At 44.5% G+C, this 16,230-nt stretch overlaps 1 protein-coding gene across 4 annotated transcripts in view; it reads left to right on the top strand.

Moving 5' to 3' along the window:
* Nucleotides 1–16,230, top strand: part of ACOT9 (acyl-CoA thioesterase 9) — a 40,114-nt gene that overhangs the window by 20,789 nt on the left and 3,095 nt on the right. For all 4 annotated transcript variants that reach the window (XM_024927286.4, XM_003819573.5, XM_034950349.3 and 1 more), the window contains 4 exons: nt 1,020–1,103; nt 1,796–1,899; nt 9,788–9,861; nt 15,041–15,108. In XM_024927286.4, coding sequence (XP_024783054.1) covers nt 1,020–1,103; nt 1,796–1,899; nt 9,788–9,861; nt 15,041–15,108 — 330 coding nt within the window. The remainder of the gene's footprint in view (nt 1–1,019; nt 1,104–1,795; nt 1,900–9,787; nt 9,862–15,040; nt 15,109–16,230) is intronic.

The raw sequence follows: 16,230 nt of genomic DNA, 5'->3' as shown, positions 1-16,230 counted from the left end.
CCCCAGTGCGTCCTTTAGCAGGCGCATAGATGGAAGGATTTACACTTACTCAACAAGTATTTATTGAGCCACATATCTTGTCTGAGAGTTTGTGATACAAATTTGAATGGATCATGGGGGAAGCAGGGAGCCAATCAACATATAATCATACAATTTTTTTTTTTTTTTTTTTTGAGACAGTCTTGCTCTGTTGCCAGGCTGGAGTGCAGTGGTACGATCTCGGCTCACTGCAACCTCTGCCTCCTGGGTTCAATTGATTCTCCTGCCTCAGCCTCCTGAGTAACTGGGACGCCACCACACCCGGCTAATTTTTGTATTTTTAGTAGAGACGGGGTTTCACCATGTCAGCCAGGATGGTCTCGATCTCTCGACCTCGTGATCCGCCTGCCTCGGCCTCCCAAAGTGCTGGGATTACAGGCTGAGCCGCCGCGCCTGGCCCAACGTATAATTATACAACTTTAAATGAGTTGATATCTGTAAGGTGCATGAACCGTGCATGGCACATATAAATGCTTGTTAAAATATGGAAAGTATACAGATAACCACAGGGTGGTATAGGAGTCAAGGGTGTTATGGGGAAGGAGGGATAACTGAGTGAAATAATTGTTTCATGATTAATTAGGACAAAGCCAGGAGGAAAACAGGTAGCCAAGTCCTTGTGATTTGTTTCTCTTTCCTGAAGATGTTTGATACTGTCAGACTCATGTGCTGAGTTCTTACTCTGATTTGGGCACTGAGTCTCTGTGGAGTGGTAACAAGCTGTCTGGTGGGTCTGGGCTTGCTTCGGGCTTTGATTTCTTCACCAAATCTTAAAATTGAGGGGGCAGTCAGATTGGAGGATCTCCCAAATCCTTCAATTTATAAAAGTGTTTGATCCTAGGATAAGATGATCAATGGAATATTAGGGGCTGGGTCTTCAAAACGAGACAAGGCTTTTCATGGATTTCAGGGAGTCAATTTTAAATGTTGGGAAATAATTCTGCCTTTTTAAAATTTGGTACAATCCTGTTTCCCTGCAGTTCTTATTTGTTACATGCACAACAAAATCCACTCAGCCAAGATGTCTCCTTTATCGATAGTTACAGCCCTGGTGGATAAGATTGGTAAGTGATTTCATTTTCCATGCATACTTAGAATTCTTAGTAATTTCAAGATATTATTGAGATTACAGGAAGTACTCTCCTTTTATGGGAATTTTTTTTTTTTTTTTTTTTTGAGATGGAGTTTTGCTCTTGTCACCCAGGCTGGAGTGCAATGGCACGATTTTGGCTCACTGCAACCTTCGCCTCCCAGGTTCAAGCAATTCTCCTGCCTCAGCCTCCCGAGTAGCTGAGATTACAGGCATGTGCCACCACGCCCAGCTAATTTTTGTATTTTTAGTAGAGATGGGATTACACCATGTCGGCCAGGCTGGTCTCAAACTCCTGACCTCAGGTGATCCACCTGCCTCGGCCTCCCAAAGTACTGGGATTATAGGCATGAGCCACCGTGCCTAGCCCTTTATGGGGAATTTTAATGTATATATGCATATGAAAATGTCTAGAATGCTGTATACCAAGATATTTATTATAATTAGGTGGGTTTTGCATGATTCCAGTTTTATTTTTTATATTCTTTGCTTTTTCTACATTTTTCAAAAACACATGTAGATTTCTTCTGCATGTCAAAAAAGTTATTTTAGTTTTGAAGACAAAAAAGAAATGTAGTGGAATTTGCCATAATTTCTAATTGTTCATATTTACAGAACAGAAAATTTTGGGTATGATTTGGACCCTGATTGACTTCTGTTTTGCAGATATGTGTAAGAAGAGCTTGAGCCCAGAACAGGACATTAAGTTCAGTGGCCATGTTAGCTGGGTCGGGAAGACATCCATGGAAGTGAAGATGCAAATGTTCCAGGTAAATATGCGCCTGAAGATTGTCCACTGTTTAAGTAAAACCAGCTAGTCTCCATGCAAGAAAAGCTTATTTACCTATGTATCTGTAGACAGGTATGTTGCTCACTGCTTCTAGAAAAACAGTTGAAAGCTCATGTCATACGGATGGTGGGTTATTAATATCCTCCTTGTGGACAAAGCCTGACGTACTATTTGGTGTTTATATTTAATATTTATTTCTAATCATATACAAGTCCATGTTAAGGTGTTTGTTTCTGGTTCTGCCTAGGAGAATTTCACAGAAGTCTGTGTTATGGTAGGAGTGAATGGAATTGATTACTGTATTCATTTCCCAGGACTGCTGTACAGTTGGCCCTCTGTGTCTGTAGATTTCACATCCACAGATTCAACCAACCATGGATTGAAAATGTTTGGAAAAAAACAGTGAAAAATAATATAAATAAAACACAATACAGTATAACAACCATTTTTTTAAAAAAATAGAGATGGGGCTGGGTGCAGTGGCTCACGCCTGTAATCCCACCACGTTGGGAGGCTGAGGTGGGCAGATCACTTGAGGCCAGGAGTTTGACACCAGCCTGGCCAATATGGTGAAACCCTGTCTCTATTTAAAAAATACAAAAATTAGCCAGGCTTGGTGGTGCACGCCTGTAATCTCAGCTACTTAGGAGGCTGAGGGTTGGGAACCGCTTGAACCCAGGAGGTGGAGGTTGCAGTGAGCCGAGATTGCGCCACTGCACTCCAGCCTGGGCAACAGAGTGAGACTCGTCTCAAAAATAAATAAATAAATAAAAATAGAGAAATGGATATGGAGTTTCACCATGTTGCCCAGGCTGGTCTTGAACTTCTGGCCTCATGTGGTCCTCCCACCTTAGCCTCCCCAAATGCTGGGATTACAGGCATGGCTGGCCTTAAAACAACTATTTATATGGCATTTATATTGTATTAGGTATTATAAGTAATCCAGAGATAATTTAAAGTACACAGGAGGAGGTGCATAGGTTTTATGTAAATATGACACCATTTTATATAGGGGAGTTGAGCATCTGTGGATTTTGGTATTGGCGGGTGGTGGTAGGGAGTTCTGGAACCAATCCTGCGTGGATTCCAAGGGGCAGCGGTACCACAAAGTACCATAAACTGGTGGCATAAAAACAGAAAATTTATTGACTCACAGTTTGGAGGCTACGAATCCAAAATCAACGTGTCAGCAGAGGCATGTTCCCTCTAAAACCTGTAAGAGAGAAGCCTTCCTTGTCTGTTTCTTGCTTCTGGTGGTTTGCTGGCAATCCCTAGCGTTCCTTGGCTTCCAGCTGTAGCACTTCATTCAGTCTCTGCCTCCGTCATCACATGGTGTTCTCTCATGTGTCTCTGTCTCTCTGGTGTCTCTTGTCAGGATGCTGCTAATCATACTGGATTAAGGGCCCACGCTACTCCGGCATGACCTCATCTTAACTAATTATGTCTGCAACGACTCTATTTCCAAATACAGTCACGTTCACAGTTATGGGGGTTAGGATTTCCACATGTCTTTTTGGGGGACACAGTTGGGCCCTTAACAGTCATTTGAGCCATTACAGTAGTTAGGAACAGCTCATCTGATGAGTAAAACTCAGAATAGCTATTACAAACAATTGAAGAAATTTGACAAGAAAAAGTACCTCAAAGAGGATAACAACACAGAAATAAAATGTTTCAGTGTATGTCCAAGATTTCATTGTGGAAAACTTATTTAAGAATGACTGGCTGGGCGCGGTGGCTCACGCCTGTAATCCCAGCACTTTGGGAGGCCAAGGCGGGTGGATCACCAGGTCAGGAGATCGAGACCATCCTGGCTAACACGGTGAAACCCTGTCTCTACTAAAAATAAAAAAATTAGCTGGGCATGGTGGCGGGTGCCTGTAATCCCAGCTATGGGAGGCTGAGGCAGGAGAATGGCGTGAACCCAGGAGGCGGAGCTTGCAGTGAGCCGAGATCGCACCACTGCTCTCCAGCCTGGGCGACAGAGCGAGACTCCGTCTCAAAAAAAAAAAAAAAATGACTTATTCATTTATGCCAGGGTATTCAGTAGACCAGGGGTCCCCAACCCCCGGGCCATGGGCTACATAGCAGGAGGTGAGCTGTGGGCAAGTGAGAATTACCACCTGAGCTCCGCCTCCTGTCAGATCAGCAGTGGCATTAGATTCTCATAGGAGCACGAACCCTATCGTGAGCTGCGCACGTGAGGGATCTAGGTTGCACACTCCTTAGGAGAATCTAGTGCCCGATGATCTGAGGCGGAGCGGTTTCATCCCAAAACCATCCCCTCCCACCCCACCCCATTCCGTGGAAAAAGTGTATTCCACAAAACTGGTCCCTGGTGCAAAAAAGGTTGGGGGCCACTGCAGTAGACCTATTATTCAGATGCATTTTTTCCTGCTATGGAATGATGAAGCATTTCACCTTTTGGTGAAATAAACTTTCACACTTTCAGAAAAAGCCTGAAGCTAGCTCTGTAGTAGTTATTTGTCAAAATAAGTATTTTTTTTATTCAGTACTATATGCAAGTGATTGAATCTTTCAATTCCCATGTTTCATGTAACTGACAGTAATACTGTTTTATTTTGTTTGTTTGAGACAGTGTCACTCTGTCTCCCAGGCTGGAGTGTAGTGGCGCGATCTCAGCTTTCTGCAACCTGTGCCCCTCGGGTTCAAGTGATTCTCATGCCTCAGCCTTCCAAGTAGCTGGGACTACAGATGTGTGTCACCATGCCTGGCTAATTTTTGTATTTTTAGTAGAGATGGGGTTTTACCATGTTGCCCAGGCTGGTCTTGAACTCTTGGACTCAAGCCATCCACCCGCCCTCGCCTCCCAAAGTGCTGGGATTACAGGCGTGAGCCACCGTGCCCAGCCAGTAATACTGTTTTAAAAACAAAACATTGCTGGGTTGCTGCTATGATCTGCCTACAGTCTTTTTTTTTTTTTTTTTTTTTTTGAGACGGAGTCTTGCTCTGTCACCCAGGCTGGAGTGCAGTGGTGCGATCTCGGCTCACTGCAAGCTCCGTCTCCTGGGTTCATGCCATTCTCCTGCCTCAGCCTCCCAAGTAGCTGGGACTACAGGTGCCTACCACCATGCCCGGCTAATTTTTTTGTATTTTTAGTACAGACGGGGTTTCACCGTGTTAGCCAGGATGATCTCGATCTCCTGACCTCATGATCCGCCTGCCTCGGCCTCTCAAAGTGCTGGGATTATAGGCGTGGGCCGCCGCCCCCAGCCTGGCAATAATATTAATTTATTATAAATACTGTTGAGGTGGCCTCAAATTTCTATTTTGGGCTTGACCTTCATACCCACTTTCCTGAGTGCTCCTTATATTTCTCCACCTAGACGTGCTGTTGCTACCTCAAGTTCCAATAAACAGTACGTTCCAAACTGATTGACCCCAATTCTCATCCTCCTCCAGTCTTCCCTTTGCCAGCCTCCTGCTTCCTCCAGCTCCAAAGCTTTGTGACAGCTTTACTTTTTCCCTTTCCCGTGCAGCCTTTTGCCAGGTCTTGCAAATTCATCACCCACAGCAACTCACCAGAATTCTTTCTCCCCATGTCCTTTTGGCCCTGTGTTTTATTCAAGTCCTCACTGCCTCTTGTGTGAGTGCCTTAACCGTCTTTTAATTAACCTGACTTTCTCTAGCCTGACCTCTCTCTTTTAATTTTATGCATTTTTACCACATAAGTCTTCCAAAGCTGATCTTGAATCAGGTCACTTCCCTTCTCAGAAACCTTCAGTGACCATTCATTATCTGTGGATTAAAGTCTAAACTCCTTTGACTAGCCCAGGTGCAGTGGCTCACGGCTCCAATCTCAGGACTTTGGGAGGCCGAGGCAGGTGGATCTCCTGAGCTCAGGAGTTCAAGACCAGCCTGAGCAACATGGTGAAACCCTGTCTCTACAAAAAGTACAAAAAACTGGCTGGGCGTGGTGGCCATGTCTGTAATCCCAACACTTTGGGAGGCCGAGGCAGGCGAATCATGAGTTCAGGAGTTTGAGACCAGCCTGGCCAATATGGTGAAATATCCCATCTCTACTAAAAATACAAAAATTAGCTGGGGGTGGTGCCACGTGCCCGTAGTCCCAGCTACTGCGGAGGCTGAGGCAGAAGAATCGCTTGAACCTGGGAGGCGGAGTTTTCAGTGAGCCGAGATAGCGCCACTGCACCCCAGCCTCGGCGACAGAGTGAGACTCGGTCTCAAAAAAAAAAGTACAAAAAATTAGCCGGTGTGGTGGCGTGCGCCTGTGATCCCAGCCACTCGGGAGGCTGAGGTGGGAGGATCGCTTGAGGCAAGGGGGTGGAGGTTGCAGTGAGCCGAGATTGCACCACTGTATTCCAACCTGGGTGACAGAGTGAGACCCCATCTCAAACAAAAAACAAAACTCCTTTGATTAATTAGGGCCCAAGGGGCTTCATAAACTAGCCCCAGCCTACCTTTCCAACTATATTCCCTTTGACTTGTCATTTATATACCTTGTTAATGCTCACCACTGGCCTTCAAGCATCGTAAGAATAGGGAGTTATTCATGTTTGCGTTCTAGTGCTTGGCACTAGTGGGTATTCGTGATAGTAAACCATAACTTACATAGGTTGAGCATTGCAACTCTGAAATCTGAAATGCTCCAAAATCTGACTTTGAGCACTGACATGATGCCCAAAGGAAATGCTCATTGGGTTTGGAATGTTCAACCTGTAAGTATTGAATGCAAACATTCCAAATCCAAAAATCGAAAATCCAAAATAGTCTGGAATACAGAACACTTCTGGTCCCAAGCATTTTGGATAAGGGATATTCAACTGGGAGTGAGTGAATGAGTATAATTGCTGATGCTTTTTCTTTTGCCTGAAATTCTCGTGCTCTGGCTCTGTATCCACATTCTTTCTCCCTGTGCTCCAGGATAACTTCATGCTCAATCCTTTCCTTATTCTCCCAGCATGTAACACCTGTTCCTCAGGCCTCCTCCCTCAATACTGTCTCTTTGACTTGCTCTCCTGGCACCTACTAGTCTCCTACAGAGCTGTGCATGAATATGTCTTTTCTCTTCCACTGTGGACTCTACTCCTCAACGATAGGACCTGGGTTTGAGTCACCTAGCTCACTTCCTGACATCCATTCATTTAACATTCATTTAGCAATCATTTATTGAGTGCCTGTCCTGTGCTAGGCATACAGCAGTGAGCAAAACAGATAAAGTTCCATTCTCTTGGAGTTGACATTCTAGTAGTGCCTAGAACCTGCCTCCTTCATTCATTGGCAAATATTGATCAGGTATCTGCTATTTGCCGGTCTTTGTGCTAAATACTAGGGATATAACTGGGGGAAAATGGTCTTTGTCCTACAGGAGCTCACGGTGCAGTAGGGAGACAGTCACATAAACAAATGGTTATGATATAGTATATCGTTATGCAGTATTTTTCAACAGGGACACTGTTGGCATTTCTGGTGGGAGCATTCATTGTTCTGCAGGTCTATCCCCTGCATTGTGAGGGATTTAGCTCCTTGGTTACCCCCCTCCATAGTAATGCCCCCCAAGTTATGTGACAACAAAAACCACTCTGTATTTTTCAAATGCCCGCCTATTAGAGTGACATCTACTTCTCTTACATTGAGAACCACTGTCAAGAGAGGACTGTTTCTATTAAGGGGGCTGAATGAAGGAGGCAAAGATAAACTTGGTCTGGGGAATAGGGATGGGGGAGGGGAGGAATGTCGTGAAGAATGAGGCTGCTGAGGAAGGCATCAGGTAAAGATATAGACAGGAGGCAGTCAACAGCCTGTTCTATCCCAGGACCTCTCAGTTGTTAGTTAGCTATGGCTAGAGAAAAAGGTGCAGGTATGAGCACAGTATTTGGTGAACAACTGGGGAGCAATCGTGGGCTCTGTTGTGGAGGGCTTTACATGCCACGCTAACAGGATTAGCCCAGGTGCTGGTGGAAGAAAGGAGGAACTATTGAAAGGTTTGAATAGGGCAGAGGCATAATGAGATTGGTGAGACTGTTCCTGCAATTGAGGGGGAGGGCAGTAGTGATGAGGCTTGTATCATTTATTGAGGAGGGAACCCAATATACTCTCAGGTTATAAATAACTTCTGTCATTACTTTATGGTGTGACTTTCCTGGAAGTACAGACTTCTAGGGGATAAAGAAACATCTTAAGGCCCAGGCATGGTGGCTCATGCCTGTAATCCCAGCATTTTGGGAGGCTGAGGCTGGTAGATTCCTTGAGCTCAGGAGGTCAAGACCAGCCTGGGTAACATGGAAAACCCCATCTCTACAAAAATTAGCTGGGTGTGGTGGTGCATGCCTATGGTGTCAGCTAGTCAGGAGGCTGAGGTGGGAGGATTGCTTGAGCCCATGAGGTCGAGACTGCAGTGAGACATGATCATGCCACTGTACTCCAACCTGGGTGATAGAGTGAGACCCTCTTCCTGGGGGCGGGGAAAAAAAGAAACATCTTAAAACCTCAGAGGCCTATGCATTGTAAATACAGGTTGAGTATTCCTTACCTGAAATGCCTGGGACCAGAAGTGTTTCTGATTTCAGAATATTTATATTTACTGGTTGAGCATTCCTAATCCCAGAGTTCAAAATCTTGAAATGCTCCAATGAGCATTTCGTTGAGTGTCATGTCAGTGCTTGAAAAGTTTTGGATTTTGGAGTATTTTTTATTTTTGGATTAGAGATGCTCAACCTGTATTTAACTTAACCCACATAATCATCTTTGATTTTACCTCTTCTTGGGAGCTCCTGTGCCCAGCTACGAAGGCATAAACATGTGCTAGTGGTTGGCACACTACAGTTCCCTGAAACATACTAGTGTTTGTGAGCATGATGGGAGGTCCATCTGGGTAGGTGTGCCATCAGGAGGACAGGCACGCCCTGCAAGAAGCTCAGATTCTGAGGAAAGCAGGCAAATTAAACGCTGATGATACTCTCTGTGACCCTTGCCTTTGGGTCCCAGTCTTGCACAGTTCCAAACTCCATGCCAGCAGCCCATCTCATGCAGTATACTATTTGTGTTTTGTTTGTTTTGTTTTGGAGATGGGATGTTTTCTGTCACCCAGGCTACAGTGCAGGGGCGTGATCATAGCTCAGTGCATCCTTGAACTCCTGGGCTCAAGGGATCCTCCTGCCTCAGCTTCCCACTAGCTGGTACTACAGGCATGCACCACCATGCCTGGCTAATTTTTTAATTTTTATTTGTAGTTAGAGACCAGGTCTCGCTATGTTGCCTAGGCTGATCTCGCTTTCCTGGTCTCAGGCAATCCTCTCATCTAGGCCTCTCAAAATGCTGGGATTATAGGCATGAGGTACCATGCCCAGCCCCCGATTGGACTTTGAGGTATTTTTCTCCTCTGCTAGGCCACGGGCTCCTTTGTCATCCTGCCATTCCCAGAGCCTAGTGCTGTGCCTGGCTCAGGGTAGGCCCTTAGCAGACAGTGGTTAATGAGCGTGCTTCTCTTCTTTTTCCAGTTGCAGGCTTTCTCTCTCTCTCTTTTTTTTTTTCTTTTTTTTTTTTTTAGACAGGGGCCTGCAATCTCGGCTCACTGCAACCTTGGCCTCCTGGGTTCAAGCAATTCTCATACCTCAGTCTACTGAGTAGCTGAGGTTAGAGGCATGCGCCACCACACCCTGCTAATTTTTGTATTATTTAGTAGAGACAGGGTTTTGCCATATTGGCCAGGCTGGTCTCAAACTCCTGGCCTCAAGTGATCCTCCCACCTTGGCCTCTCAAAGTGCTGGGATTATAGGCGTGAGCGACTGCGCCTGGCCAGCATACATACCGTCTGTTAGAATCGTGGTAGGTCTTCCCGATAAATCCATTTCTCATATGTACATTTTCTTTCCTTTGTTCTTCAGTTACATGGTGATGAATTTTGTCCTGTTTTGGATGCAACATTTGTAATGGTGGCTCGTGATTCTGAAAATAAAGGGTAATTGCTATTTTTTCATAATTCTTTATTTTGAAGAATTTCAAAGATACATAAGACTGGAGAGAAAACTATAATGAATGTCCATATACCTATCACTTGGACGTAACAGTTTTAATTGCAATATTTTGGCCATTTTTATTTTAAGGCAAATCCCAGACATGACATTTCACTCTTAAATACTTCAGGCATCTTTTAAAAAATGAGAATATTCTCAGGCTGGGAGAGGTGGCTCACGCCTGTAATCCCAGCACTTTGGGAGGCCAAGGCTGGTGGATCACTTAAGGTCAGGAGTTGAAGACCAGCCTGGCCGGCATGGTGAAACCCCATCTCTACTAAAAACACAAAAATTAGCTGGGCGTGGTGGCACGCGCCTATGGTCCCAGCTACTGGGGAGGCTGAGGCACGAGAATCACTTGACTCTGGCAGGTGGAAGTTGCAGTGTGCCGAGATTGCGCCATTGCACTCCAGCCTGGGCGACAGAGCGAGACTCCATCTCAAAACAACAACAACAAAAAGAGATGTTGCACAATTCTGTGAATACACTAAAAGCCATTAAATTGTACACTTTCAATGGGTGAATTGTGTGGTATGCGAATGATACCTTAATAAAGCTGTTATCAAAAAAAAACAGACTTACAGACATAAAAATCAAATGTAATTTTTTGTTAGGCATGACAATAGTAATGTAGTTACTTAAGAGAATATTATCCTTTTTTTTTTTTTTTTTAAGATGGAGTTTTGCTCTTGTTGCCCAGGCTGGAGTGCAATGGTGGGATCTCGGTTCACTGCAACCTCCGCCTCCTGGGTTTGAGCGATTCTCCTGCCTCAGCCTCCTGAGTAACTGGGATTACAGGCATGTGCCACCATGCCTGGCTAATTTTTGTATTTTTAGTAGAGATGGGGGGTGTTTCACTATGTTGCCCAGGCTGGTCTCGAACTCCTGACCTCAAGTGATCCACCCACCTCAGCCTCCCAAAGTGTTGAGATTACAGGCGTGAGCCACCATGCCCAGCTGAGTTGTGCAATCTCTTAAATCTGTTTTAATCCAGAACAATTGTGTCTTCCCCTATTGTTTCTTATTCACTCGTTGAGAGGCCGGATCATTTGTTCTAAATAGTGTCCCACTTTCTGGATTTGTTCTATTGCTTTCTCATGGTGGTTTGTTTGTTTTTTGATCTTGTTTCTCTATCCCTAGTAATTTCTCTAAACTGAAGTTAGATCTAAAGCCTTGTATTAGATTTAGGTTGAGCATATTTGGTGAGAGTACTACATAGGTGATGTTGTATATCTCGTATTTCATATTGCTTCGTATCAGGAGGTACAGGTTGTCCCACTCACAGTGATGCTAAGATTAGTGTGTGGGTTCAAGCAGTTACAGCCTAATCTCTCCTTTGTGAAGTTCAGTTTTTCCTCTTCTGATCAGCAACAATCTACAGGGGCGTACTTTGTCATCCTGCAAATAGCTGAGTTTCCCATCAGTCTTTTTCCAGTGCTTTCAATGTCCACTGCTGATCATTGCTTTAATTAGTATCATTAGGCAGTTTAGAGTAATTCTCAAATTTTGTCATTCCTTCTACGTTTGTTAGCTGGAATTCTGTAAAGAAGAGCTTTCCCTTAACAACTAGGGCGATTGAGTTTGAAATGGAGTTAGGATCAATGCTTCATTCTTATCTTTTATTTACATGTTTTCAGAATAAGGAGTTGGTTCACTAGCTAGTGATGACATGCTTTTCCCAGTTTTTTGGCTTTTTAGAAAAGTATCATGTTTTTAAATTTCTTTTTTTTTTTTCTGTGTGTGTGTGTTTTTGAGATGGAGTCTCGCTCGGTCACCCACACTGGAGTGCGGTGGCGCAATGTCGGCTCACTGCAGCCTCTGTCTCCTGGGTTGAAGAGATTCTCCTGCCTCTGCCTCCCAAGTAGCTGGGACTACAGGCATGCCCCATTATGCTTGGCTAATTTGTTTTGTATTTATAGTGGAGACGGGGTTTCACCATGTTGGCCAGGCTGGCCTTGAACTCCTGACCTGAAGTGATCTGCCCACCTAGGGATTCCAAAGTGCTGAGATAACAGGCGTGAGTCATTTCGCCCAGCCCGTTTTTGTTTTTTTGTTTTTTTTGAGATGAAATTTTGCTCTTCTCTCCAGGCCGGAGTGCATTGTCATGTGTCATGAGCATGGCTCACTGCAGCCTGGGCCTCCTGTGCTCAAGCAATCCTTCCGCCTCAGCCTCCTGAGTAGCTGGGACCACAGGCACATACCACCATGCCGAGCTAATTTTTTTTCTTTCTTTCTTTTTGAGATGGAATTTTACTCTTGTTGCCCCGGCTGGGGTGCAGTGGCGCAATCTCGGCTCACTGCAACCTCCACCTCCTGGTTCAAGTGATTCTCTGGCCTCAGCCTCCTGAGTAGCTGCCCAGCTAATTTTTAAATTTTTTGTAGAGATGGGGTTTTGCCATGTTGGCCAAACTGATCTCAAAATCCTGGGCTCAAGTGATCCTCTCACCTCAGCCTCCCAAAGTGCTAGGATTACAGGTGTGAGCCACTGTCCTGCCAGAAAAGCATCATTATGAATTCATGGTTGTAATATATTACATGTATTTCAATAAATTGCAGCCATTGTTTCTCTTGATGCTCCGAGTGTGCCTTCTTTGGGCGGTGGGAGTTCCTCTAAGCTGGCTCCTTTCCACCTGTCTGTTTGATAGCTTCCTGCTGTCTGACACAAGATGTCTTGGGCTCATCTTACGTATTTCCTGCCCCAGACCTGGAGTCAGCCATTTCTCCAAGTAGTCCTGGGGTTCCTTTTAGTGGGAACTGGTATTTAGACATCAAAATCTGGGCACTAGAACTGTACATTGTTACTAGTTTGTTATTGTTTCCAGGCCTTTTTAGTGGACAGAGCTAGGATATATTTTAAACAAACAAAAAACCTCATGAGAGCTGGGTGTGGTGGCTCACGCCTGTAATCCCAGCACTTTGGGAGGCCGAGGTGGGCAGATCACTTGAGCCCAGGAGTTTGAGACCAGCCTGGCCAACATGGCGAATCCCCATCTCTACTAAAAGTACAAAAAAAGTAGCCAGGTATGGTAGCATGTGTCTGTAGTCCCAGACGATGTGGGAGGCTGAGGTGGGAGGATTGCTTTAACCCGGGAAGCGGAGGTTGCAGTGAGCCAAGGTTGCACCACTGCACGCCAGCCTGGGCGACAGGGCAAGACCCTACCTCAAAAAAAGAGCCTCATGAGTTTATACGGTCATTTTCAAGTCATTTAACCATATAGACTTCAACTTACTTTACGTCATCTTTTTCCTCTGAAATTGAATTCTTGGTTTCTAACAACAGTTACACCCAAACTGAGAAAAACTAATTGTGGGGGTAGAGCTGGGGTGGGAGGGATTACTCTTTGCACAGGACAGAGTCCAGTGGCCTGTGGGAAATCTCATTTGTATTAGAAACTTGATTTAGGAGTCTGCAGTGAAAAATCTTTGCTGCTGCGTGGAAAGCTGACTTGGAAAGCCAAATTAAGATAGAAAAATATGTTGGTCCCTTAGTGATCTGAGGGAAGAATAACACCCATCTACTCTGGCCCTTCCTGCCAGCCCCAGCTGACCTGCTGTGGCCAGTGACTGGCCTGGGGCTTGTATTCAAGCACTGAGGCCACTGCTGCAAGTTTCACTCCCAGCTGATGCATGTCACTTTCCCAAGCTGTTGTTTCAATTCTTTTGTTTTTTGTTTTCAAGACAGAGGTTGGCTCTTGTCACCCAGGCTGGAGTGCAGTGGTGCGATCTCGGCTCACTGCAACCTCTGCCTCCTGGGTTCAAGTGATTCTCCTGCCTCAGCCTCCTGAGTGGCTGGGATTACAGGCACCTACCACCACACCCGGCTAACTTTTGTATTTTTAGTAGAGACGGGGTTTCACCATGTTGACCAGGCTGGTCTCGAACTCCTGACCTTAGGTGATCCATCTGCCTTGGCCTCCCGAAGTGCTGGGATTACGAGCGTGAACCACTGACCCCGGCCTGTTTCAATTCTTTTGTTTCCATTGTTGTTTCATCAAATCTTTTGATTCTACCACAGTGAAATATTATCCCTTTTCCCTTATTTTTTATTTCAAAAAATTTGATGCTTACAGAAAAGTAGATAGAATAATGCAACAAACGTATGCCTTTCACGTAAATTGTATTACATTTGCGTAATTCTCTTACCCTCTCTCTACAAATACACACATTTACATATTTTTTCCCATGAATCATTGGAAAGTAAGTTTGAGACTGCTTCACCCATTCAGGAGTTCAGCATGTATTTCCTAAGAACCAGGTATTTCTCCATAACCTCAATGCCTTTATTATATCTGAGAAATTCAACAGTGATACAGTTATTTAATATGTGATCCGTATTCAGATTTCACCAGTTGTCCCTAAAATGTCCTTTATAGCTATCTTCCTGATTCAGGACCCAATCCATCAAGGATTGTATATTGCATTTGGTTATCCTGTTTCTTTAGAATAGTCTCTCTGCCATTTGCTGTCTTTCAAAAATTGATATTTTTAAAGAGTTCAAGCCAGTTTTCTTTTTTTTTTCTTTTTTTTTTTCTTTTTTTGAGACAGAGTTTCGCTCTTGTTGCCCAGGCTGGAGTGCACTGGCATGATCTCGGCTCACCGCAACCTCCACCTCCTGGGTTCAAGCAATTCTCCTGCCTCAGCCTCCCGAGTAGCTGGGATTACAGGCATGTGCCACCACGCCCGGCTAATTTTGTATTTTTAGTAGAAACGAGGTTTCTCCTTGTTGGTCAGGCTGGTCTCGAACTCCCAACCTCAGGTGATCCCCGCCCGGCTTGGCCTCTCAAAGTGCTGGGATTACAGGCGTGAGCCACCACGCCCGGCCTAAAGCCAGTTTTCTTGTAGAGTGTTCTACAACCTATATTTGACTGTTTCCTGATGATTAGAATCAGGTTCAACATTTAGCAAATGCCAGTATCCTTTTTATAATGTTAAGTTTCTAGTGTGCAATTAAGGCTGTAACTGTAAGGCTTCGCTAATTGTTCCAGCATTCACATGTAAGGCAAGCAGTAAGCACTACCCAAAATGAAAAGCAGATTCTTTAAAAGTAGTAGGTGATTGTTCATCTTCAAGTTTTATTAGATAATGGCATATCTTAAATTATATTCTTTTTTTTCTTCTTTTTAGGCCGGCATTTGTAAATCCACTCATCCCTGAAAGCCCAGAGGAAGAGGAGCTCTTTAGACAAGGGGAATGTACATTAATTTGTTTATAATAAAATAAATTTGAAAAGCACATTAATTACACTGCAGAAGAGATTATTTAAGATTTTATATGGGCTCTTCATACCAGTCAAATGTCTTTTTTTTGTTTTTTTTTTTTGTTTGTTTGTTTGTTTTGAAATGGAGTCTCTCTCTCTCTTGCCAGGCTGGAGTGCAGTGGTGCCATCTCGGCTCACTGCAACCTCTGCCTCCTGGGTTCAAGCGATTCTTCTGCCCCAGCCTCCCGAGTAGCTGGGACTACAGGTGTGCGCCACCACACCCAGCTAATTTTTGTACTTTTAGTAGAGATGGGGTTTCACCATTTTGGCCAGGATGGTCTCGATCTCCTGACCTCATAATCCGCCTTCCTTGGCCTCCCAAAGTGCTGGGATTACAGGCGTGAGCCATTGTGCCCGGCCCAAATGTCTTATTCATACCAATAATTTATTGAAATTAAAAATATGCTATTCTTTTTTCTTTGGAGTCCATACTTTGAATGATTTTATTGATCAGACAATATTTATTAAGTGAAGTAATTTGTTATCTCCGTTTTTTTTTTTAAGACAGTTCTTGCTCTGTTGCCCAGGCTGGAGTTGGGCTTGGGTCCAGGAGTTTGAGGCTACAATGAACAATATTGTAGTCTTGATCTCCTGGGCCCAAGCTATCCACCCACCTCAGCCTCCTGAGTAGCTAGGACTATAGGCACGTGCCACCATGCCTGGCTAATTAAAATTTTTTTTTTGTAGAGACAGGGGTCTCACTATGTTGCCCAGGCTGGTCTTGAACTCCTGGACTCAAGCAATCCTCCTGCCTCCGCCTCCCAAAGTGTTGGGATTACAGGCATGAGCCACTGCACCTGGCCTGTTTTCTCCGTTTTGATGAAGTGAGAAATGCATCTCAATGGGATAACTGCAGGTCAGGGCTCTGGATCAGGATGATATCAAGTGATCTCACACTGAACCAATATAATTTCCATGTGGAACCAAAGACTCACTGGGAGTTTTATGTGGCCTCTGCAGTTTTCTCTTGGATACGTGTATAATTTTCAGTGAGATTTTGAAAGGCATCCCAGGTCAGAATACCATGTGCTGTAGTGCGACCGTCCTGATCATTGCT

This window comes from Pan paniscus, chromosome X, assembly GCF_029289425.2.
Source record: "Pan paniscus chromosome X, NHGRI_mPanPan1-v2.0_pri, whole genome shotgun sequence".
Taxonomy (NCBI): domain Eukaryota; kingdom Metazoa; phylum Chordata; class Mammalia; order Primates; family Hominidae; genus Pan; species Pan paniscus.
This window is presented reverse-complemented; position numbering and strand designations above follow the sequence as displayed.